Source organism: Vicia villosa, linkage group LG6 (genome assembly GCF_029867415.1).
Source record: "Vicia villosa cultivar HV-30 ecotype Madison, WI linkage group LG6, Vvil1.0, whole genome shotgun sequence".
NCBI classification, from domain to species: Eukaryota; Viridiplantae; Streptophyta; class Magnoliopsida; order Fabales; family Fabaceae; genus Vicia; species Vicia villosa.
Window position 1 is genome coordinate 32,582,853 of NC_081185.1, and position 27,473 is coordinate 32,610,325.

The 27,473-nt window shown below is 32.4% G+C and overlaps 1 protein-coding gene across 1 annotated transcript; it reads right to left on the reverse strand.

Annotated features, from left to right (window-relative positions):
• Positions 1-2,505: 2,505 nt before the first annotated feature.
• LOC131609083 (probable 2-isopropylmalate synthase) lies at positions 2,506-25,942 on the reverse strand. Its single transcript, XM_058880724.1, has 10 exons — positions 25,279-25,942; positions 22,794-23,007; positions 21,521-21,601; positions 10,634-10,726; positions 10,469-10,555; positions 10,279-10,379; positions 6,797-6,830; positions 6,638-6,712; positions 3,061-3,145; positions 2,506-2,965 (listed from the first exon to the last, which is right to left on the reverse strand). Exons 1-9 carry the CDS (start codon positions 25,821-25,823, stop codon positions 3,068-3,070), a joined length of 1,308 nt encoding a protein of 435 aa, XP_058736707.1. The 5' UTR covers positions 25,824-25,942; the 3' UTR covers positions 2,506-2,965; positions 3,061-3,067.
• Positions 25,943-27,473: the final 1,531 nt, after the last annotated feature.

Below are 27,473 nucleotides of genomic sequence, written 5' to 3' on the forward strand. Positions count from 1 at the left end.
AATATATTAAAACACGTTTTAAGTTTCAAAAATGGCGCCGCCACCATAGAAACCATTCAGTTATAGAAACCATTCAGTTTTTGAGAAATTCTTCACCATGACAAAGTTGTAGATCTAGACTTTTTCTTCAAAATAAGCTTTGGAACAAAAACATTTGGCCAAGGGATGAAGAAGTTATGACCTTTCAAAGTTTGAGTGAAAAACATGTATATTTCCTTTAAAAAATCAAAACCCTAATTGTTGACTTTTTTATCCTTTATTGATTTTCTTGATTTTTCTTGATTAAATGGCTTCAATAACCAAATATTCATGATTTTGATCATTAAAAGTCCATGGTTGACCAATTTCCTCAAAAGTCAAATGTGTTCTTAAACAATTGACTTTTTTCTAAATGAACTGCAATCTTGTAAGTACCAATTGAATCAGACTCTTCCATCCAAATGAATGATGTGAGTGGATTATGATGATATAATGGAGGCCATTGAATCATGATTTAATCCATGGAGTCATACTTGGACTAAAAGTCCACTTCCCAGAATGAATTAGGAAAAACCCTAATTGTGGACCAGATGACATTGAAAGTTTGTTGATCTTGAATTGAAGCACACCTGGGCTTAGATGTTGATGAGGGGAATCATATGAGAATATGAGAATTCTTGATCTCTTTATATCATGTTTTGAAGTTTGAAATTCTTCTCATATGAATGTTTTAACTATAGACCCTGATGAATCAAAAACCATAATTTGGTGTTCTTGATGAACTTGAGGCTTGATGCCTTGAGACTTGAGATTATATGTGGATGAATGAGACATATTGATCTTTTTGATACATTGAGGATCATTTCAATCATTGATTGATCCTTTGCCTGAATCTCTTGAAGCCTTAAACCCTAATTTGAAGACTTGGTGAACAAGCAACTGCCCTGGGTATCAGCTTTGAGCTGATGATGTATATGAGATGATGTATGCTTTAAAATCTTAGGGGGGTAAAAATTTGGGTATGACAATCCTGACCAATTTACGGACTAACTTACTGCTAGGTTATAAAGAACTCTACAATATATCTTATAAAATTATTTAATGGATTAATTTAATTGACTCTTGCAGGGACAAATAATCTTCTAAAAAAGCCTCAGTTCAACACAGACTGTTGAAATAAAGCCATGCGTACGATTCTTAAGTTCTGTCAACATCAGCACAACAACTCATGAATACCTGCTACTCTATGTAATACATTTCAACTTTTCATCTATGCATGCTTGTCGATAACAATGCATAGTACAAAGCTACATCAGTATATGTTCAATCAACATTTAATGTTTTTTAAACACTTAGTTCTATCTCAATTTTGTTTCTCTTTGTTCAATTCCTTTCTAATTTGTTATCCAAGTGGTTACAATTCTAACTTGGTTTTTTAAAAGCATGGGTAATATAACACGTTTTTAAATAAAATTGACCTACAAATACAATATAATGGAAGGACCAAATTGGTACTCTCCCACACATGTTCCTTCTATATTTATATGAAATAACATTGGAAAATATGATATGATTACACTTGTAAATATGATTAGCAGATAACTACACATATTAAAAATACAGATAATACATTGTATTCACTAGGTGTTCAATGTTGGTTTCTACAATGGCTTCTAAATGTGATTGTCGAACTCCACAGTTCACAATCCTACTACATCATATTATTCAACCACTTACTCTATATCAATCCATGTTTCCTAATTTTACAGTATACTTAAAAAGAATGACTAGATATATGAAAAGAATAGTTAAAACAAATTGTGGTATGTTGTGGATCTTTCATATAAATAAAACAATATCTGAAAAGTATTTAACATCACAATGAAAATACACAGTTGGCTTGTCCAATCCAAAGGACATGGCTTTTGGATGCACTCACATTGCAAGTCAATTTAAATGTTGGTCTGAATAGTACATAATTGCTATCAATGTATAAGGTGCTCATTTGCTCTTATAGTTTCTGTAGACTTACGAGGAGTGTGGAACATCGTTATCTTCATGCACTATGTGTGTATTCCCCTTCATTATTTATGAAATGACTGAAAGAAGAATTTTCCCTGATTGTATAACATATTCAACTTTAATTTATAAGTATTACAGAAGCAGTGATGTTGGAGCATCAGTTAAATTGTGGGATACCATGTTAATAAAAAGGCTTGTCCTATCAAATTATTTAAATTATCGGTGAATTTTCTCTATGCGGATGTATTGGTTTTTAAAATGAAGGGATAGTGGATTGACGAAGAAGTATAATATTTTATTGTCTTGAGATGAAATATTTAAGAGAAGTATAAGTTGAAAAAATTAAGAGAAACATGATATAAACTTTCACATGGGTCAGTATCACTACAATACCTATTTTATTGAAGTGGCCATGTTTAATTTAATATTTTATTGTCGTGAGATGAAATTATTAAGAGAAGTATAAGTTGAAAAAATTAAGAGAAACATGATATAAACTTTCACACGGGAGGCTATCACCATAATACCTATTTTATTGAAGTGACTATCAATTACTTATAATTGTTTATTACATACAACACTTTTCATTACACTACATTTTTTACTTGAACTTGGTAACAATAAAACCCGTGCGAACGCACGGGTCTTTTACTACTAATAATTTAAAAAACGGTTTAATAAAATCTTTTTTTAAAAATACAAAAAAATTAAAAATTAAAACAAACAGACCCTATAAGTTCTTGAATGAATAAACACACATAAAGAAAATAGAATAAGAACCTTAAAATATATGAACAAGTGAGTTAATAAAGTTTTACTAAGTTGTATAATATAATCCTTCAATCTATGTTGCGAACATGACTCTACTTATATTTGGGTCCACACTTAATCATATGATCTGTTTCCTTTCAAAGTAATATTTTCTCCACTTTTGTATTGAGGGATTCAAAGTACCACAAGTTACCTGCATTTAGATAATGATCAATTAGTACTTTTAGTATTTTTAATGTAGCCATTGCATCAAACATTTAGTTTAAATCTAATTATATTACAAGTTACCTAGAAATCATGCAGCTTTGTAGACAAGTTCATCTTGATATGCTTCATTTGACATCAATACTTTAAGGTCTGCATTGGTTACTCTCTGTATAACAAAATAAAACATTGAACTCAATTAGTAGGGACATAACTATTTCCATAGAATCACATATAAACATAATTCGCATTAGACTAAGCTTCTAACTAAAGCAACCATTTAGGCAAGAAGTTTTATTAGCTCTTATTAGGTAAGTTTGGGGAATTTAATTAAGTAGATATTTATAAATTATTTTAAAGAACCTCTCAATTTTAAAAATATTTTATAAAAGCCTACAAAATGATTGGTTCTTATATCTATATTTATATTACTTACATTCACGCAAAATTATTGATGTGGTGGATGTTCATTTGTCTGAAAACAAGTTTACTTGGTTCAAACTTGATGGTAGTGTTATGAGTCGGCTTGATAGATTTATGCTTTTCAAAGGGTTGGTTGAGAAGTGGAAAATTGTTTATCGAAGTGTAGGAACAATGGACTTGTGTGATTATTCGAAATGGGGCCCTAAACCTTTTTAATTTTTTAATTTCTAGATTAAGCATGAGGATTTTGTCTCTTTTGTGAAGAGGATTTGGAATTCGTGTGTGGTTTATGGTAAATTGTGTTGGTGTTGAAAGAAAAGATGAAGATCTTGAAAGACAGTTTGAAAGGTTGGAATAAAGAGGTCTTATGTATCAATGTTTTGGAAGTAGATGTAGTTGTTAAGGATTTAAATGACTTAGATTATTTAGTTTCTAATGATTGTATGGATAAAATTCTGGTTGTTTGGCAGACAGATGAATTTTTTATTTTAAGAAGGTTTGGCACATAATGCATCATAAAGAGAGTATACTTAGACAAAAGTCAAAGCAAAGTGGATGAAAGAGGAGGATTCTAACTCCAAGTTCTTCCAAAATAAAGAGAGCATACTTAAACCAAAATAAAGGCAAAAGTGAATTAAAGGGGGATGTTCCAACTCCAAGCTCTTCCAAGATTTTAAAAAAATGATATTGTGAGTCTTAATACTGATAGAGGAAAGATTATTCAAGTGGATGAGGTTAAATTGAAGATTAAAAATTACTTTAAGAATATATACAAAGAACATATATTTAATAGGCCTCTTTTGGATGGTGTTTGTTTCAAGCATTTGTCTGAAGAAGATATGATATTTCTTAAGGCTCCTTTCCAGTTCGAGGAGAGGAAATTGTGTGGGAGAGTGATTGGGACAAAAGTCCCGGTCTAGATGGTTACAACATGGCTTTTTTTAAATCTTGTTGGGTTTTTTTGAAGGAGGATGCATTTAAGTTTGTGAATGAATTATATCATAATGCTAAACTTCCAAAAGTAGTGACAACTTCTTTTTTAGCTCCGATTTCTAAACCAAATTTTCCTTGAAGCATTGATGAATCCAGACTCATCTATTTAGTGGGAAGTAATTATAGAATGTTATATAAACTTTTGTCTAATATAGTCAATAGGTTTATGGTAGTATGAAATCCAAATGGCAATCTGCCTTCATAGGTCAAATGTTAGATGGTATTTTGGTTGTGAATGAAGTACTGGATTTTATTAAGAGATTCAATACATAATGCCTGTAGGTGAATTAGACTTCATAAAGGCCTATCATTGCGTCTTTTGGGGGTACCTCAGGCATCTTTTGAACATGATGGGCTTCTACCCTATTTGGCCAAAAAAGGGTGGAAGCTCTGGTTTTAATAGCTTTTTGTCTGCTCTTGTAAATGGTAGTTCTATATTAGATTTTTAACCTTGGCGAGGTCTATGTCAAGGGGATCCTTTATCCCTTTTCTAATCCTTATGGCTGCAGAAGGTCTTGCAGGTTTAGTTCACAATGCAATTGTGCAAGGGGAGTGTTTAGATTTTCAAGTTAATGAGGAGATTCATTTTGAATTGATTAAGCTTGCAGGTGATACAATGGAGATATGCAACGGTTCTTGTAATAATTTATGGAGCTTAAAGGCAATTTTAATAGATTTTGAATTGGAAAGTGGGATATGTTTGAATCTTAACAAGAGTAATATTTGTAGTATTCATCTAAAACTATACTTCTTACAAGCTTCTTCCACATTCTTAGTTTGTAAGATATGATCTATCCTTTTATCGTTCCTTGGGATTTCGGTGGGTGCTAACCCAAGGTGAAGGGAAAATTGGAATTCCATTTTGGATAAGATGTGTAGGAAATTATCATCGTGGAAGGAAAAACAGTTGTCCATTGGAGGTAGATTTGGTGTTGCTGAATTTAGTGCTAACTAATCTCTCTATCTCTTTTTTCTCATTTTTCAAAGCTCCAAAGGTAATAATGAAGAAGATATTGAAGTTGCAACATTCTTTCTTCTAAGAAGGTGATGATCAAAAGAGGAAAATTATTTGGATAATTTGGGAGGTTATTTGCAAGACAAAAAAAGGAGGCTTGGGATAAAAAATTGTGAAACATTCAATATATTTTTTTTAGTAAGTGGCTTTGGAGGATTTTAAATGACAATGATTCAATTTGGTTTGATTTATTGGTGTTTAGATATGGTAACATTAAGGATGTGATCTTGAATGTTACGATTCCTTCAAGTGGAGGTCAAGATTCTCTATGGTGTAGAGACATCCAGGTTATTGCTTCTCATCATGTGGAAGGTAGTAATTGGTTCTTTAGTTCAATTTCTTGCGCGCTAGAAAATGGTAAGGACATTGTTTTTGGAATCTTCTTTAGCTTAGTTTTGTTCCTCTGAGCTCCTTATTTTCGTCTCTCATTACACTCTCTGAACTGCTTGATAGCACAACAGTTGACATGGGATATTCTATTAAGAATTCATGTGTTTGGCACATTTTCTTGTTGAAAGTTGATCTTACTACATTCAAAAACCCGCAATTAGGTGATTTTCTAGAAATATTGAGCTTGGTATAGTGGATTCTTGATTTGGAGCATGTATTTGTTTGGTGGATATCTAGTTACGATTTTTCAGTAAAAAGCTATTATTAAATACTGCAGATTTTAAGCAATTATCTTATAAATGTGGATGAAATATGGTTGAAGTGTTTGGAAAAAATTTGGAGATTAAAAGTTTCAATTAAAATCTTTATCTTTAGTTGGCAACTTACTTTGGATAGACTCTATACTATGAGTGATTTGGCAAGGCGATGGATAATCCATAACATGGTTTTCACCTTTGTTTTGCAACATAGAAAGTGTGGCACACTTGTTCCTTGAATGTTAAGTAACCAAGCATGAATAGAATTTGGTGCTTGTCTGGGCTATATGGCTCACTAGGAATAAAATTTTGTTTCAAGGAAGAATGTTGGTATTGAAGGATATAGTTGGGAAGGTCAAGTTTCAAACGTAGGAGTGGTGGTTACTTGGGGTCACACATAATCTTGAGTCCCATTGGGTGGATTGGGAAGCTAAGTCGCGTCTTTGCTTGAATCGTTGATTTTGTTTTATGATTTTTGCTCGAATTTTCCTTGTACCCTGGGTGGAGCACCCCATTTTACTCTTTTTATTTTGAAATTTCATTTGGCATATAAAAAACAAGAAAAACAAAACTAGTTCTTAACCTTTTTTGTCCCAGCCAATAGTTTGAATTTCCAGAACAGAGTCTCAAGTTCATCATCCTTTAGTATATAACCATGCTGAAATAACACATAATAAGTTGTGAAACAAACTTATAAAACATGTAACATGCCTTTATTGTTTATCAATGAAATTATGATTACCTCTTCAAGTCTCTTTCTCAATGCCTGGCGTCCACTATTATAATTAGGATAAAATAGTCAATGAAATATAGAAAATATGTCACAAATTAATCAAGCAAATACTAATTAAATTAACCATTTTCAAACTATAAACAAAATATAAAATTAATATTGGTAAATAATCAAATAAATAAGTCATTTTGATAATGTTACACCATTCAAAAACACTTTGACAAATACAACTTTTACAATTTATTCGAGGTCAATGTAAAAACTAGTGATATTAAGTTTGTGTGAACTTTTATATACAAATCTAATTTTAATAATACTAGTTTGACATGTTTTAATTCTTTTTGAGGAAAAAAATAAATAATCTCTTACTTTGTTTCCATTGGACTTAATTAGGAGGTTAGGTGATGATTGTTGTACATTTTAATATTTAAGGTAACTTTGTCATTCCAAGTCTTTTTAATGGAAAAATAAAATAATATAAACGATGGGAAAAAATTTAATAAGGTATGAGAAGAAGTTCTATAGCACAAAATGTACTGATATGATAAAGAAAACAATAAAATATATACTCAAGCGCAAATAAAACCGCAAAAGAAAAGGAATTAAATAATAGCTCAAAACAACCAGAAAGATACTTCAATCACAAAAATAATTTCCTCACAAAGAATAAATTAAAGAGGCATATATGAATATCTCACTAAGTTTAGTTTCTTGGATTTCCCTAAACTCTAAAGGGTTGGACGAAATAAGCTTTTCATTGTATTCTTTTTAATCCTACTACTAAATTTCGAATATTAAAAAGAAAATCAACATCATAAAAGACTCCTAGATAAAAAATAGTTTGAACTTGCAAATTTTCAAAGAATAAACTTCTATTAGACATCACAAACTTTGCAAATCAATATCATAAAATCTACAAATCAACAACAAAATTTGAAGTTGCAAAGTTATCAAAGAGCATACTTCTATTAGACATGGAGTAGGCATATTTTAGAGGAGAATGACTCACAAGAATTCAACCTTTAAAAGGAGAAATATCTAATGGCAATGAATACGAAAAAATTCTTTGGGAGTTTCATGAGGTAACATTTAATCTCTAGTTGGTTAATTGTCAGTGTAATTTATATACTTATGATATACCCCTGATAAATATTTTAATAGCTTTAGTTTTCACTCTATTGGTATAACTCTCGATAATTTTTTATTCAAGTCTTGGTGACTTGATATTTCTGTTAAGAGTCCCACATCGGACAATATATGGCCTGAACATGTCCTTATAAGTGGGGACAATCCTCACCTTACAAGTCGGTTTTATAGTGTTGAGTTAAGCTCAACCATATTTCTTAACATGGTATCAGAGCCTCGCTTAAGATCCGGTGGGCCAAGATCCGGTGGGCCACCTGCTATCAGGTTTCCACTATCGGGTCACCCACCGTTTATTTCCATGCTCTAGTTGTCTAGTCTTGGGTGTGAGGGGTGTGTTAAGAGTTCCACATCGGACAATATATGGCCTAAACATGTCCTTATAAGTGGAGACAATCCTCACCCTACAAGCCGATTTTGTAGTGTTGAGTTAGGCCCAACCACATTTCTAACAATTTCAATGCACTTTCTATTTTATTTTTTGCCCATGTGATTTTGTTTGATGGGAACTTAATTTGATTGTCTCGTGAGAATATCCTCTTGTGATCATGAATTAGATTTATATACACCATGTTTCAGTTGTACATTATCCATTAGATTCAAAATATTTTTCTTGACTATTTTCTCTTGTTTTCCTTAATTTTTGTTTTCTTCTACACTCCTTTATAGACCTTGGGTAATATAGTTTCTCTCACATCACATTTTAAGGAGAATATTCATTTATTAGATATGGAGTGAGCATATGAAAGAATAATAGCCTTTTACTACTGGTCTCTTCTTTATAAAATCATAAACCTCTCCACTTCTAGCTTATCACTTTTCATATAAGAGGCAACCTAACTTTCAGGTAACCTAGTTAACTTAGCTACTTTCCTACTTTCTTACTCACTAGAAATCCATGGGGAAAGAAGCATCAGATTAGATAAATGGGAAAAAAGAGGACGAGAAGTAACTTCCAAACAATTAGATAGAGTAAGGTATCCTTCCCTGTCTACCATGCCAATATGATTGTTTGGGGAGTCCGAATCTAAGAGACATTAATACCACATATCCATCAAAAAGCATAAGGCAACGAGGGTATGAATCCTTTTTGTTATATACCCAATATTTCTTCTATTTTTAGTTGATGTGTGACTTAACCACTCACACTTGATTCCCAATAATCTCCCCCTGAAGCATTATTCACCCACATTACTAGCCTTGACAAATACTAGGATCCTCCTTTTGCTCCCTTACCGAGCCTAACCATGACTTTAATAATACTCGTTGAGGAGTTCGAGGAGTGCCCGGAATTTCAATGGGCTAAACATTCAGGAACCAAGAGATATTGGCATCACATATTCACCAAAATCTTAAGGAAATGAGGTATGTATCCTTTCTATTATATTCCTAACATTTCCTAAGTTTTTAGTTGATGTGGGACTTAACCACTCATACTTGATTCCCAACACTATCCAAGCAATAAATATGATGACTTGTCACTTTTGTAGACTGAATACTAGGCCAAGAGGAAAATGGAAATCTACAATCTACCACACTTGTCCACCTACCTCAACACAACCAAGTTCTCCAACCGTAGGCCAAGAAGAGGAAAATGGAAATCTTCCACCTAACTCATTAGTTGTCAAATTCAAACTTTTTAAATCATCTTCTTCCTGACTCTCAAAACCAATACAATAATCATTCCATTTAAAAAATCCTAAGCGGTCACCAAGCAAGGTGTTTAATAATGAATGTATCAAAAAATGAGCCTAAAAAAAATGAGATACTAATTTTTAGATGTTTAAGCAATACACAAGAAAATAAATGCATATCACTGCACAAGATTGAGAACCAATATAACAATGACAAAAGAAGAAAAAAGGTGATAATGTTGTGTATTATGAACGAAAGCATGGAATTGAGTCAACTATATGAATGCTAGATGTTTATGAATGAATATATTCATATAAGGTTGAATTTCAAGAATGGTGGTTTGAATGCATGATGCTAGTGTGTTTAGGAATGAACATATTCATATATGGTTGAATATCAATAAAAACTTCTATGGATACATGATATAGTTTAAATGCATGTCGTCCCAAGAAAATTTTGTACACTTCCTTTGTTTACTAATTTAGAATTTTTTTGGAATGTTGTTTATAGATTTTACATTTTGACTTGAAAAAAGGAAATACTATAAGCACATGCATATGTTGTTTTTTGTTTTTGTTGTTGGATTTTATTCATCCCATTTTCTATTATGTTTTTTTGTTTGTGACTAAAACCTATGGTTCAAACTTTTATAAATACTCATAAAGTTCACATAAACCTAATAATATTTAAATATAAAAAGGAAAATGACATACCTAAGCTTCCCCAATACAATACTAGCCTCAGTGGATCTTTCAAGACCAATATCCTCAGGAGATATTATTTCATATGTGCCTTTATGTTTTAACATTCCATCCTATAAAGCATAAGGTGTTAATCAGAAGAAAGAAAGTAAATTTTATGTATTTTCATAAGTATTATAGGTATTGATATCACAAACCAAACCTGATGAATGCCACTCTCATGAAGAAAAGCATTAGCCCCAACAAGAGCCTTGTGCGGTTGTAAAAGCATCCCAGAGTACTCTTCAACCTAATTACAATAATTATGACATCTTAAACTGAAAAGGGGAAATTAAAAATTAAAAAAAAAGAGTTTCAAATATGTAACCATTTTGCTTGTCCTTAATATTTGTCTTGTATTGATTCTTGTATGTAGACCACCTAAGATATCATTACCCCTGCATGTCAAGGCCATTACAACCTTGAAAGTACAAAGAAAATAGACAATGAGTGGTTAAGTAGTAATTTGAATAATAATTTAAATAAAATGAGAGGAAATTAAGTATATACATTTATTAATTTTAATATAAACTTCAATGAAGATGAATTGAGAATGAAGAGGTAACACATTTTTATTAATTTGGCTTGGTAAGAATCAATTATTTGCATTCCTACAATAATGACTTTGAAGATTAGGGTATGGCCAAATATAGATTAATTTTGGTGTCTTTCTTCTTTATATTTGACCTAGTAATTATTGATGGAGTTCTTTTGGTTCTGGTCTTTTTGTTATTATGATATTTTTGTAGTAATATGGGGGTTTGGTTTTAGGACTCAAGTTATCAGAGGATGAAATCCAAGTTAGGGATGGAGCTATTGTAGAACTTTGGCCCTTACTAATGATTAAAGATTCTCAATTGGTTAATAGATACAAATTTAAGTGGCTTAAATAAAGAGATGCTAATACGGGTTTTTTTCCATCAGCCTCTCAAAAGTATGAGTATTAAGAAAGTTATCTTAGCCCTTAAGTTTGATGACGCTTTGATAGAACGGGTGTCTAATATTTGACAAGAAGTGGTCAATTATTTTTGAAATCTCTTTAAAAATCCAATGGATGATAGGCCTTTGCTTTATGGGGTTATTTTCCACTTTCTTACTAAGGCTGATAATCTTATCCTTATTGTCCTTTTTCTTCTTTCGAAGTTAGATAGTTTAGTGGCTCAGTGTCCTTACTGCTCCCTTTCTTCTCCAGAAGTTAGATAATGTTGTGGGTTATTATATAAATTGGTAGCCAAAGTATTGGCAACTATACTATTGATAAGCTTGTCTCCCCGAATCAATCTATTTTCCTCGAAGTAAAAGTATTGGTTGACAATGTAGTGGCGATTAATGAGGTCATTGATTTGGAAAAGAAATTCCCCAAGGCTTATCTCGTTTTCAAAATGGATTTTGAAAGCGTGTGATTATTTAGTTGGAGCTTTCTGGATTATATGTTCATCATATTTGAGTTTAATGGTAAGTGAAGACTTTGGATGATAGTGTGTATTTGTTAGTAATGCCCGTTAAGGTTTGAAAGAAGATTCTAAGCAATGGTGAACTCCATTGATGAAGATGTTGCACTACAAGCTATTAGCATGAGAACGAAGAAGATAGAAAGAGAAGAAGTAGATTCTGTTATTCATTGATGAGAGATTGTTACATTGGTTATACAAGTCTATATATATTCAAGTATAAACTGTAACTAACCTAACTAAAAGTAACTAACATCTCAACCAACCAATTTGACAGCTGGCATTAATCTATTTCTTCTTCTTCATTATTTGTTACCCCCCCCCCCACAAGCTTGGGGTTGGTATATATCTACCAAGGCAAGCTTGGACAAGCAGTTGAAGAAAGATTTTGGTCCAAGAGCTTTAGTAAATACGTCTGCAGCTTGTGCATGAGAAGGAACGGGCTAGAGACGCATGAGACCAGCCTGGAGCTTCTCACGGACAAGATGACAATCAATGTCCTGATGTTTAGTACGCTCATGAAACACCGGATTAGCTGAAATATGCAGAGCACTTTGATTATCGCAGTAGAGCACAGGTAGGCGTGATGGTTGTTGTTTAAGATCCTGAAGAAGAAAACACATCCATTGAAGTTCACGGGTGGCAGATGCTAAAGCCCGATATTCAGCCTCAGCAGATGAACAGCTTACAGTGACTTGCTTCTTTGATTTCCAGGAAACTAATGATTTACCTATGAAAAAACAATAGCCAGAAATAGAACGGCGCGTATCAATACATCCTCCCCAATCTGCATCACTAAATCCAAGGATTTGAAGGTCAGAGGAGTGAGATAAAAATATGCCACGAGCTGGAGATCTCTTGAGATATCGAAGCACACGTAAAGCTGCTTTGTAATGTGTGTCAGTGGGAGCACTCATGTATTGACTGAGTTGTTGTGTGGCAAACGCAATGTCAGGTCGTGTTGTTGTTAGGTAGATTAATCTACCAACAAGTCTACGATATGCAGTCACATCAGCAAAAACTGATCCATTGTCATGTGACAAACGTGTGGCAGTGTCTAAAGGTGTTGAGACAGGCTTGCAACCAATGAGACCAGCATCTTTTAAAAGATCTAAACAGTACTTTCGTTGACAAAGGGTAATCCCAGAGGAGGATCTGGCTACTTCAAGGCCGAGAAAAAATTTCAGTTGTCCTAAATCTTTTATGCGAAATGCTTTGTTCATGGATGTTTTCAAAGCATCAAAAACTTGTAGAGAAGTTCCTGCCAAGATAATGTCGTCCACATACACAAGGAGTGCTGTGAAGGATGTGGAATCAGACTTAATGAAGAGAGTATGGTTAGCATGTGCCTGAACAAACCCCTGAGAATGAAGAAATTTGGTAAGTTTTTCAAACCACTGTCGACTTGCCTGTTTTAATCCATATAATGACTTAATGAGTTTGCACACTTGGCCTGGTTTAGAGGGAACAACTCCTTGAGGTATCCTCATGTAAACAGCTTCATGTAAGTCTCCATGGAGAAAGGCATTATTAACATCGAGTTGATGTAAATGCCAGCCATGGATGGAAGCTATAGCTAGTAGAACCCTGACTGTAGAAAGCTTGGAAACAGGAGAAAAGGTTTCAAAATAATCAAGGCCTTCGGTTTGAGTGAACCCTTGAGCAACCAACCTGGCCTTGAATCGTTCTATGGAACCATCAGCTTTCCTTTTGATCTTATAAACCCATTTACTACCAATAGGAGAAGTATTTGGGGGAAGATCCACAAATTCCCAAGTATTGTTGCTATGAAGAGCATCAATTTCACTTTCCATAGCTTGAACCCACCTAGGATCTTTAGAAGCCATAGAGTAGTTGGTAGGTTCAGTTTCAGATTCCAAGGCTAGAATATAGGCCTGATGAGATGGAGAGATGTTTGCACAGGATAAGTAATCTTAGATAGGATACTGGCATGAAGTAGTAGTAATAGAACTACAGATGTAGTCTTTCAAATGTGCTGGAGGAGCAGCATTTCTACTAGACCTTCGAATAGCAATAGGAGCAGGAGTGTGGGTAAGAGTATCCTCATTGGGATGCACAACAGGTGGTGTGAATCCATGAGGCTCAACTACTTCAGATTCAACTGAATCAGCCTGGATATCAGAGATGCTCACAGCATCATCATGGATTTCAGGAACATTGGAAGCCAAATTCTCAATGGGAGAATTAACATAAATGTCATGAGGTGTGTTTGTAGAGGAATCAGTGTGACAAGGAAACTCCATCTCAAAGAATTTGACATTTCTTGAGACAAGTATTTCATGATTGGAAAGATCAAGGAGAACATACCCTTTCATTCCTGACTTATAGCCCAAGAAAACACACTTCCTTGCCCGAGGATCAAATTTATGTATGTTGGCTGGTAGGGTGGATGCATAGCTGAGACATCCAAAAACTCTCAAGCAAGTTAGGTCAGGTAACTCATTGTACATAAGTTCATATGAGGATTTATTTTGGAGTAGTTTTGTAGGGATTCTATTCATAAGAAATACTGAATGTAGCACTGCATAAGACCAGTATTTCTTTGGTAATCCAGCCTGAAACATTAGAGCTCTACTTATATTCAAAATGTGTTGATGTCTTCTCTCCACTCTCCCATTCTGTTGTGGAGTATAGACACAACTCTGCTGATGCACTATTCCCTTGGAAGCATAGTATGATGGCATAAGAAACTCTAAGCCATTATCACTTCTGATTATTTTTACCCTTTTCTCAAACTGATTTTCAGCCATTAAAATGAACTCTTTAATTCTTTGGGAAGTTTCTGATTTGGATCTCATCATGACAACCCAAACATGCCTACTATAATCATCCAAAATAGTTAGGAAATATCTAAAGCCATGCACAGAAGGAGTATTAAAAGGGCCCCAAATATCCAAATGTATGAGATCAAATACATGAGTGGCATTATTATTGCTAATGGGAAATGGGAGAATTTTCTATCTTGATAAGTGACACACATCACAAGCACTATGTACACTATCTGAGATGTAACTATATATCTTTTTCATACATTTCATTCTTTCAAAAGATAAATGCCCTAGCCTTAAGTGCCATAGCACTCCACTGCCTTCCTTATTGCTATTGACAACAATACTAGAAACATGGCCAGCATAGGTGCTTTCTTTATGTGGCTCAGTGGCTCCCAAGTAGTAGAGACCATCTATCTCTTTAGCCAAACCAATCCTCTTCAAATCCTTCTTTGCCTGTATCACACATTGATTAGTTTCAAAAACAACTTGACAGTTATGTTCTGCACATAGTTTTGAAACTGAAATCAAGTTCACTTCAAATTGAGGCAAGTAAAGAACATTTTCTATGACAAGCTGGCTAGACAGTTTCACACTACCACATATTTTTGATGTTATTGTATTTCCATTTGGCAGATTAACAATGATAGGTTTAATATCACAATACTTCACAAACCAATTGAGATCATGGCAAATGTGATATGTAGCCCCAGTATCCATAATCCAATTAACTTTACTACTGCATTTAAAATTGGCAAGAAAAGAGTTACCTCTTTTTGTCAAGTTGACATTGCTAGTGTTCTTCTCAAGTAGGCTCATTAGGTTTTGGTATTGCTCTTTTGTGAGGGTCATGTTATCACTTGTTGAGGCTTCAGTGCTCTTGCCATTTGATTCTCCTGTAGCTACCTGGTTTGCATAGGAATTGCCTCCATTTCCTCTTCCAAAGCTTGGTGGATATCCATGCTTTTTATAGCAACTGTCAATGATATGACCTGTCTTCCCACAATAGGTACAGATCTTCACATTTCCTCTTCCTCTACCTGAACTATGACCTCCTCTTTGGCTATTTCCATTAAAATTCCCTCTACCTCTTCCATTACCTGTCAACTTATTAGATTCAGTGGCATTCACCATTCCTGAGTTATCCTCAACCAAGTTATTTCCAATAGAGATTCCTCCACAAATTTTCCTTTCTTGCTGCATCACCATTGAAAATACCTTGTTTATCTGAGGCAGGGGATCCATTAACAAGACTTGAGATACAACTCCATGATATTCTTCATTCAAACCAATCAGAAATTGAATGATCCTGTCTTCAGCTCTATAGGCTCGACTATCCCTCATAGCCAAGCATGTGCAAGCAACTCTGCAGGTACAGTTTGGCATAGGCCTGTATTGGTCAAATTCCTCCCATAAGCTTCTCAACTCAGTGAAATAATCTGAAACTTTATTGGTTCCTTGCTTCAGATTTGAAATCTCTTGATGTAACTGAGCAACTCGTATTCTATCACCTCTCATAAACCTATCTTTAAGGTCATTCCACATGACAATTGCATTGTCAATGAACACAACACTTTGTGCAATTGATGGATTGATTGAATTGATAATCCAAGTATGAACCAGATTATTGCATCTTTGCCATGCTCTGAAGTTGAGATCGTTGACATCTGGTACTTCTATGGATCCGTCAACAAACTGATACTTATTTTTCATTGCTAATGCTCGCTTCATCTTCATAGACCAAGCATGATAATTTTCTCCCGATAGTACCGGTGTTACACACACAGTTGCAGAATTTTCTGAAGGATGAACATAGTACGGATCAAGAGTATCAACAATTTGCGCACTACTACCAGTGTTCCTTGTCATGATTAGGGTTTAACCAAATATCAACACAAGATGATTCAACAACAATGATTAACAATGAATAACAATGAATTTCGAGAAAGAATCGAAATAAGAAACTGAATCAAGACAAAAGCTTCGAGAAAGATTCGAAACACAAAGAATGATTCAAGAAGAATCAATCACAAAAGAAAAAGATACAAGAAGAAGAATGAACAACTTCACCTATCGTATGCAGCGGAAGCAGAGCAGGTCGAACCTGCTCTGATACCATCTAAGCAATGGTGAACTCCATTGATGAAGATGTTGCACTACAAGCTATTAGCATGAGAACGAAGAAGATAGAAAGAGAAGAAGTAGATTCTGCTATTCATTGATGAGAGATTGTTACATTGGTTATACAAGTCTATATATATTCAAGTATAAACTGTAACTAACCTAACTAAAAGTAACTAACATCTCAACCAACCAATCTGACAGCTGGCATTAATCTATTTCTTCTTCTTCATTATTTGTTAAAGATAGCCAGCTTCAAAGGTAGTTCATGTGGGATAAGGTGAAATATGACTCTAATATTTATTGTATCAAATGATCTGATTTTTGTTAACCTAAGAGTCAAGGTGGCTTCTGGATTACAGATATTCACTTTGTTAATTTGGCCCTATTGGCTAAATGAAGGTAAAGGTTGATTACAGGGGATTTCGGTCTTTCATGTGATATCCTAGCTTCTAGATAACGTCCTGGTGTTGTGAATTCTCTAAGTAGGGGAAATGGCGTAGGATTATGGGCTTCTTATCTATCTCCACTTGGTGGAAAAAAGTGTCTCTTTTGGGAAGGAAAGAAATTGATTCTTCCAAATTTTTGGTGGAAGGTATCTTTATGGAAGTGGAATTGGGTCTTTAGACCTATTTTTTGAGCTTACCCTTGGATCGGAGACTCTCCCTTGAAGTTTTGTTTCCCTAGATTCTATCATATTACTTTGCAGCCAGATGGGGCATTGGGAGAGAATGGTCGGTGGAAGGAAGGGTAAGTAATCTAGAATCTGAGGTGAATGAAACCCTTATATATATATATATATATATATATATATATATATATATATATATATATATATATATATATATATATATATATATATATATTCTAAACCAAACCCTTCCTCTCATATGGATTAGTTGGACACCTTTTAAGGATTGATTATTTCTTTGAAACTTCTACAAGATAGTTTACCCTCTATAGAAAATATTTTTAACATAAGAGTGATTTTGGCCTAACAGCAGGCTCTTATCCTTTGTGTATGGATGTGGTTAAGTAGGTTTCCCATTTGTTTGTTACTTTTGAGTTAGCTGCATCAGCATGGTATTAAATCTTTAATTTGTTAGGTTGGATAGTGGTTCTTTTGAGGGATCATATGCTTCATTTTGAGTTTTTTTTCGTCTTTTTAGATGTTCGGCGAGGATTGAGGGTGGTTTTGCTATGATTTAACATTATGTTGTTCAGACTATTTGGAATGTTCAAAATGATATCATTTTTTCTATCTCTTCAACAACCATGAAATATCTGAAATCCAAGAGCATTTTTTTAAACTTAGAAGTGGTATCTTGTTAGATTATTGGAGAACCCATGCTCCTTCTCTGATTGGCTTCTAAATTTTATCATATGTCTGAACCAATAGCAATTTGAGTGTCTGTGTCTAGGTTCCATTTTTTAGATAATGGTTTTCTTTTTGGAGGTCTCTATATTTGTTTAATGATGGCCCAAGTAGTTTTGAGCTCTAGCCTGTGCCTTTTAGGAGTTCGATTTTGGTTGTCTGAGCCTCTATTCGATGTTGTTTTGCTGACTTTGTTGTATTTTGGTTTTGCTGCCCATTTTATTATGTTTTTCTCAGAATGCTTTTAGTTGGGCACATCTTGTGCTGACTGAGTTCACCTTTTTGTACTTTTGAGTTTTTATCTCTATTTGTAGGGCACATCTAAGAGTGTAACAATTAAAATTCTTTAAAATTTTCCTATCACTTTTTAAAAATTTCCTATCACTTCTTCCAAATACACTCTTAGACTCTCATAACTTTTTATAACAATGTGTATTAGATTAAAATTAACTCTCAAAGAGACAAGTTTATTATAATTTGTCAGAGGCATTTTATACTTAAATGGAGAACTTAACGCTTTGCAAGGATAAATAGGAAAGGCTTATTTTCTTAAAGTATATTTTGAAAAGGCCTTTTATTCTGTTTCTTGGGACTACTTGCTATGCATCCTAAAAAGGATGAATTTCTGTAGTAAATTGTTAAAATGGATTAAGGCTTGTGTTGTTCTTCTTCTTTCTTGGTCTTGATTAATGGTAGTCCTACGATTGAATTTCAAGCTAGAAAGGGTTTTCGTCAATGGGATTCTCTCTCCTCCTTTCTCTTTATCCTGACAGTAGAGGGGATTGCAGGTTTATTGAGGAATGTGTGTTCAAATCATTGCAACCACCTTTTTGCTTTGAATGATAATCTTCACATTGATCTTGTCCAATTTGCTGACGATATAATGATTATGGGACAACCATCGTGGGAGAATATTGAGACTATTAAATTCTTGATTCGTGATTTTGAGCATTGTTCAGGTTTATTTGTAAACTTTAAAAGAAGTAGAATTCTTGGTTCCAATGTGGGGTTAGAGTTTTTGAAAGCTTCCTCTGATTATCTTATGGTTTTTGTTAGTCCCTTTCCCTTTTATTTTCTTGGTATTCAAATCGGGTGAAATCCTAGACGGTGCTCCGCTTGGTCTTTGGTTCTTGCCAAGGTAAGGAATAGATTGTCCTCTTGGAAAGGGAAAATTTTATCTCTAGGTGGGAGAGTAACTCTGGTTAATTTAGTTTTGAATTCAATTCCTCTTTTCACATTCTCCTTTTATAATGCACTGGAAGTAGTTATTCAAGATTTTATCAAGATTCAACATGCGTTCTTGTGAAATGGTCAAAAAAGCTACAGAAGTATCTTGGGTGGCATGGTCAATAATTTGTATGTCAAAAGCGGAAGGAGGGCTAGGCGTGAAGCATTACGATTCGTTTTATATGGTCCTAATTTGTAACTGAGAATGAAAGATATTGTTAGAGGAAGATTCACTATGGCACAAGGTTCTTTTGTTCAAATATGGTGACATAAAGAATGTGATTCAAGATAATTTTTTGTCGGTTAGCAATTTAAAATCTTCGTTATGGTGGAGGAATTTTAGGCTTTTGATGGTCACTGGGCCAGGTCTGTTGATATTAACTCGTTCAATTCGAGTTCATCGTGCAGGTTTGGAAATGGCTTCGACATTGAGTTCTGGAGGAACTGCTAGATTAGGAAAGATCTTTTATGCATTCAATTTTTGATTCTGTTTGCGGATTTGTAGGAACTGAGGGTGAGGATTAAAGAAATTGGTTCATGGTTTTGGAATCATTGGAGCTGGAGGTTGTGTGTGAACCTAGAGGATTTATCGGGCGTTGCAGCTACACTATAGTATGACAGTCTTATTTCCATTCTGCAACATCTTTCCTCGGTCCCTTTGCAATCAGATCAGTTTATGTGGTGGTGTGCATCATTTGGGTATTCGGTTAAATATGCTTATGAATGGTTATATTTGGGTGTGGTTCTAGAAATTACAACTTAGTAGTAATGTGAAGTCAACCTTGAATTGTATTTGGAATACCAACGTGTCTTCAAGTGTTCGCGTGGATGTTACAAACGAGGGATGAACTTGCTAAGAGAGGAGTCATTTTAAGTGTTCATAATCTTGTTTTCCCGTTGTGTCTTGGCCTCGAGGAGTCTTATCATCATTTTTATTGTTCTATTGCTACTGATGTTTGGTTCATGATTATGGATTGGGTAGGCGTGTCTTATTCTAGCAATGGATCTCCCAAGTCCCCAATTCTTATACAAAATTTCTATTATTATTATTATTATTATTATTATTATTATTATTATTATTATAGTGAAGATCCATTTTGGTCCCTCACAAAAATTACACAATCCAAATTAGTCGTTCACATTAAAATAGATCTAATTTAATCCCTTACAAAATTTAACCGGACCATATTAGTCCTTCTGTTATTATTTTTGTCAAATCGAGTTTTCTCTACTTTTAAACCGTGACTGGACTGCCTCTTGGATTTTTACCAACAATAGAAATTGATTTGTCTAGTTCTTATTGATAGTCATTTTACTAACCGTGGAAATTTATTTGTCTAGTTGGTATTGATAGTCACTTTACTAACTGTAAAAATTGATTTGCCTAATTGTAAATGATAGTCACTTTACTAACAATAGAAATTGATTTGTCTAGTTGTAAATGATAATCACTTTATTAACAAGTAAATGATAGTCACTTTACTAACAATAGAAATTGATTTGTCTAGTTGTAAATGATAATCACTTTATTAACAAAAGAAATTGATTTGTCTAGTTGTAAATGATAGTAATTTTATTAACAATAGAAATTGATTTGTCTAATTATAAATGATAGTCACTTTATTAGCAATATAAATTGAGTTGTCTTGTTATAAGTAATAATCACTTTACAAACAATAGAAATTGATTTTTCTAGTTGTACATGATAGTCACTTTATTAAGAATAGAAATTGATTTTTCTAGTTGTAAAGTGAATATCATTTAACCTGAAGGGACTTGAGTTTGAGACCTCATAGGTAATAATTTATGTGTAGAATTTGTTAATAGTAGTAGAAACCGTGAGAATTATTTGTCATGAATGTACATTGGCCTAGTGGTAAAGACCCAGTGTTCGATTCCTTATAAAAAACAATTTTGGCTTTTTTGATATTATTAATTCATATTGGTCCCTTAACTCTTCAAAATGTGTCATTTTAGTTTTTTTGTCACATTAGCGACGGAAAAACTCAAAAATCAGTCGCTAATATGACAAAAAGGACTAAAATGATACCTTTTGAAAAGTTAAGGGACCAATATAACACTTTTTAAAATTAAAGGATCAAAATGAATCCCGAGGTTAACATAAAGGACCAAAAAGGATATTTTCCCTTATTATTATTATTATTATTATTATTATTATTATTATTATTATTATTATTATTATTATTATTATTATTATTATTATTAATGAAAAGTAGAAGATGAACTCTCACCTCTTCTAATGAAGCATTACCTGCCCTTTCACCAATACCATTAATTGTTACTTCTAATTGTCTAGCACCTGCACGAGCACCCTGGAAACAGAAAATGAATAGATAAAATTTATTTTAATGTCTGATATTTTATGTTTACTAAGAACAAATTGAATGGTATAATCTATTTCTATTATTAAGCTATTAAAAAAAGAAGTCTATCATTCTATTGAAATTATCTTTTCTGTTCCAATAATTGACGAAAACAAAAAAATTAAATTGTCTTTTCATAATCCAACCATTTTATTCAACTTTGAAACAAACTAAAATGCAACACATGCCTTCAATCTTTCACATTTCAAATTATCATTTTTCTTTTCTCTTTCCAATATTTTCATTTTAATTTTTTCTCTCTTAATTTTCTCTTTTCTCTTTTATTTTTAAACATAAATAAATTAATAAATTGAATTAACATAATTATTAAAAATATTATTTTCAAATGTCAAAATTATTCATAATTATTAAAAAAAATTAAAATATCAAAATTTCTACTTTTCTCATTGATCACTATCATCAAAATACCTATTTTACTTTAGTTAACATTATATTTATTTGAATCACAAAATTCTTATTTTCAAATGTCAATATTTCTATTTTTTTACTGGAAACTAATAGCAAAATACATATTTTATTTTAATTAACAATTGTTTTTTATTTGAGATACAAAATTCTTATTTTCAAATATCAAAATTTTTATTTTTCTCACAGGGCACTATCGATAAAATATCTATATGTTTATTTAAATAAAATATATATCATATTAAATAAATTTGTAACGGGACACGATCAGTTAAATTCACGCATATTTTTTATATAAATATTGTTTTCAATATGCATTTGAGTAGAAAACCACCATAAAAAATTATTTTAACCTATGTAAATGCATGAATATATCATTATTTTTTATACAATTATATATATCAATGCCATATTTACATATGATAATGCCATATTTATATGAGAATGTGAGAATGAATATGAACTATTGGATTTTAAAATTAATGGTGGAGATTATGGGTGAATCTTTTTTTTCTCTCTACTACATCTTGAAATAAATGAAGTAGGAGAGTGAAAAAAAAGATTCACTCATATATATATATATATATATATATATATATATATATATATATATATATATATATATATATATATATATATATATATATATATATATATATATATATATATATATATATAACGGGTGATTTACTAGTTATGATTTTATGGTAATTACCTCAATGGTGTTGGCAGTAGCAAGTCCAAGATCATTATGACAATGAGTTGCAATGATAACATTCTCAATTCCAGGAGTATTCTTCTTTATATCAGCAATGAGATTTCCATATTCAAATGGCATTGCTATGCCCACAGTGTCAGGTATGACTACTGTTGTTGCCCCAGCTTTGATAACTTCTCCCAATATTTGATAAAGGAATTGCTTCTCCGATCTATTGTAACATGCCAAAATAGGCCAATTCTATTGTTTAAAATAGTGTTATACCAAGCACATATTTACTTTTAACCATTGGATCAATAAATTTCGAATTAAATAAAATAAATATTATATAATAAATAATAAAATATACATATAGTAGAACAGAATAGAAAAAATATGATAGACGAGGGTGCCCATTTTTTTATTAGGATTTTTTAAAGATATTTTTATTAGTATATATAACGAATATTAAAAAATTCTTTGAGATTGAAAATTAACTAAAGCAAAATCAAATGACACGTAAGATAGCAAATATGCAAACTCTTCCAGTACAACCCACTTTTTATTATTTATTCCAGTATCATATTAGAATATTGGTAGGATGAAAACAAGGGAATTGATTTGCAAATTTAAGTGGAAGAGATCATTTTTCATTTTTAGAGAATTATGTGTATTTGAAAATCTTCGCTCTATATTTCTGATATGTTATTGGATCCGTTTGTTTCTCTGTATCTTCCCGATCCACACGGCCATCTCTTCTACATAATGATTATGCCCCTAAACCGAGTGAATAGTGAGGCATTTATACGCCGTTTGCGTAGGCGCACACAAACAATTGAAACTAATAAAATAGAAATAATTTTTTTTAAAAAAAAAAAAAACCTACTTCAAGGCCTACCGTAAAATAAAATTTGATTAATTATTTCATATTGTATTGTACAATTCTTTTGTTTGGGGAATTATTTTATCACGCGATAAAAAATAAATTATAGAATGGATTGCTACCTATGACTAGATCTCGGATAAATGAAAATTTTATTGATAAGACCTTTATCATTGTAGCCAATATCTTATTACGAATAATTCTGACAATTTCTGGAGAAAAAGAGGCATTAACTTATTACAGAGGTGGTGCGATTTGATTATTCTTATTATTTTTTTACCGATCTCAGTTTTAGGAGAAAGATACATTCTTCATAGAGAAATAAAAAAATTTTGAAAAAAACAACTTAGACCATTTACAATGGTTGGTTTAATGAAACTCAACACCACAAAATCAAGTGCAATGGGGTGTTTAGTGGAGTGTTGAGTGTGTGTTGGAGGAGAGAGGTGTTGAGAAAACTCAACACCATGTAAACTGCCACGTGGCTGGTTTTGATTGGCTGGCCAGATTTTTATCCATTTAAATACTTTGAACACAATTATTTCGTTGCAAATTAATTTTTTATTTTTTATTTTTTATACCAAAATTCACGATTTTTTTTTCTCTATAAATAGAGACTTGGTTCATTTGATTTGGACACAAAAAAAAACCAAGTTTTTCAATATCTTTCTCTATTATTATCTTTCTATTAGTGTTTTTTTTAAGTTAAGTGTTTTTTTTAGTGAAATGGATCCCAATAATCATTTTATTACAAAAAATTAAAAATAAATTATTAAGTATTTATTATTTTAATTTAATTTTAATCGATAATTGTAATTTTATGTAATCATAAAAATAAAAATAAAATTTAAATAAGAATATGAAAATAAAAAGTGGTGGGGTAGGGTGTTGAGTGAAAAACCATTGGAGAGGGTAAAAGTTGAATGGGTGTTGAGTTATTAGGTGGAAGAAAGAGAAAATGATGTGGAGTGTTGGGAGTTGAAAAAGTGGGTGTTGAGTTTTTCAACCATTGTAAATGGTCTTACGCTGGCTGGAGGTGACTCATTTTTTTTTATATATTACAAATTTTTTTATATTCGTTTTTTCTAAAATGAAAAACTCATTTTAACATCCTATAACATAAACATACATTATTAGAAACCAAAACTTAGTTAAAATCTTAACTTTTTCAAAAAAGTTGTATTTTAAAAATGATTTTTATAAAAATTTATTTGAAATAGCTTTAAAATTAAGTGATTTTTTGAAATTAAATAGATAAAATACTTAAAATTACATTTTAAAAATAATTATTCAAACCAAATTTTCATTTGAAACTTTTATAAAAAATTTATCCATAAAATTTTTTTATACAAAATTTTATAACTCTTTAAAAATTATTTTTAAAACAAGCCAAAACAACCGATCCTATATTTTCAAGATGGTATAATAAATGGATTTGAAAGCAATAAGGTTTTTTTTTTTGTCTGTCAGTGCTTATTATGTTCAATTTATTGGTTCATCGCCTTCTCCTGCGCAACCGAGAATATGATCATCCCTCTCTTATAAAAATAAACGTTAGCAACTCAATTTCTAATACTATTTCTATAATTATTAGTACTTTATGAAATGAGTAATTGTAACCTGACAGCATCTTCCGCGCCAAACTGAATATCACAACATCCTAAACTTCGTGCAAACTTCACAGTATCACGAGCAATCTTGAGTACCTGATCTTTAGTCTTTCTAAGTTTGTATTCCATGTGAATGGGACTAGTTGCTATAAAAGTACAAATTCTCGGCCTTTTTGCATGTTTTACAGCCTCCCATGTAATGGCAACATCCTTCTCATTGCACCTACACATACCACCTATAACAGGAACATAACCATCACAATCAACATCATTGCCAACATCTTCCGCAATCATTTTAACCGCGGTGAAGTCCTCGTTGGAGGCAGAAGGAAACCCTGCCTCAATGACGTCAACGCGCAACTTTACTAGTAGGCGCGCGATGTCGAGTTTCTCTTTACAAGACATCGCGGCCCCGGGGGATTGTTCGCCGTCGCGGAGGGTGGTGTCCAATATGCGAACATAGGTTGGTATAGGAATTTGGTTTGGAATGTACAAAAAGTTACCGTTTGTGCCTTTTGAGGATTTATAACTTGAAATAGAAGGTTTTGCTGCCATATGAGATTTTTGTTTGATTTTTTGGGTTATTGGAAACAAGTATAATCAATGAATTGGAGAAGTTTTGAAGTTTTATATCTATGAAGCATGACCTCAAAGTTTTATCTCCACTTGATATATATTAAATAAATTAAAAAAAAAAATCTACTTGTTAATTAGTACCCCTATTTTTCATAATACTATTATTGTTATTTTATTCTGTTGGCTGAGATTATACATTTTTAAAACCATACAAAGGTTTTTTCTCTTCATTTTAATCTGTCAATTGCCCCCTCTCTCTAAGTTGATTAAAGGTTAATATGCGATTGAAAACTGCGGAGAACCAACTTTGCTATGAATCATGCTTATATTTAGTTAAATCTAATATGTACCTTTAAAAAATGTCTAAAGGGGATGCTTATCAATATGAGTAAATTGTACTAATAATATATTTGTTAATTTTTTTATATAATTAAAAGATTCATTTTTTTATTTAGAAAGTTAAAGGTCCACCTCAAAAATATTTTTGACAGATCAATATTAAATAAATTCTTATATTTTTTTATATTAATTTTTTTTACAATAAGATGTCATGTCAAATTGGATTTTAAGAAAAGGAAACTCATATTATGTTTATAGATTTAAAAAAACTATTTAAATAAAAGTAGAATGAGATGTTAAAACCAGATAGAAGACATTTGATACTATAATAACAACCGAGTCTCTCAAAGAAAAGGCTTTACGTCAGGTTACTCAATTAAGTTGGACTTCCTCAAATTCTGAGTCGGAAAGCCTTTGTTTTTTAAGGGAGGTTTAAGTTTTTAGAGTGAAACTAGTAAGGGTGGTGTTTTATCAAAATGGTGGTGTTTTATCATGAAGAAAACATATAAGGGTGGTGTTTTATTAAATTTTCTGCTCGACATTTTCATATATCCATCAATTACATACATCATTGATTCTGAAGATGCGTCTTCGAATTAGTTTTTGACATAAACAGGATGTGGCTCACTTTCAACACTTTTTGTGTATATTGGATGTGTCCGAAGATGCATTTCCGAAATATGAAAATGACAAAATTAAATTTTTAGTATGTTCACTCTCACCGGCAGTCATCATATACAGCCCACCACATACCTCAAAATATGTGATGAGAAATATGAAAAGGACATAATTAAATTGGACAATTTTTTTGCAGACCTCCCAAGAGGGAGAACCCCTGCTAAAAACCCCAAAATACCCCTGCTTCGGAGATGCATCTTCGAAGTATTTTTTTTCAGATTGTCCCAGAATTCGGAGATGCATCTCCGAAAACTTCAATTGGGGGGTGTTTTCGGAGATGCATCTCCGAAAACACCATTTTCACTTTTTTTGGTGTTTCGGAGATGTATCTCCGAAATATGCAGAAAGCTATTTTTTTTTTGTTTTCTACTAGTTTTTTTGATATATACTAAATATAACACGCATAATGGAATAAAATACTAATATTATATATACAACTAATAGTGTACGTAAATGTCAAAAAACACAACTCGAATACAATAAAGTCAACAATGAAAAATAAACTGGAACCAGCTACTGAGTATGCCTAACCCTAACTCCCTGGGACCTCCCTTGTCTGGTATATGTCGCCGCACCGACCGCGTCACCGACCATCCTCTCCATGATGGCAAC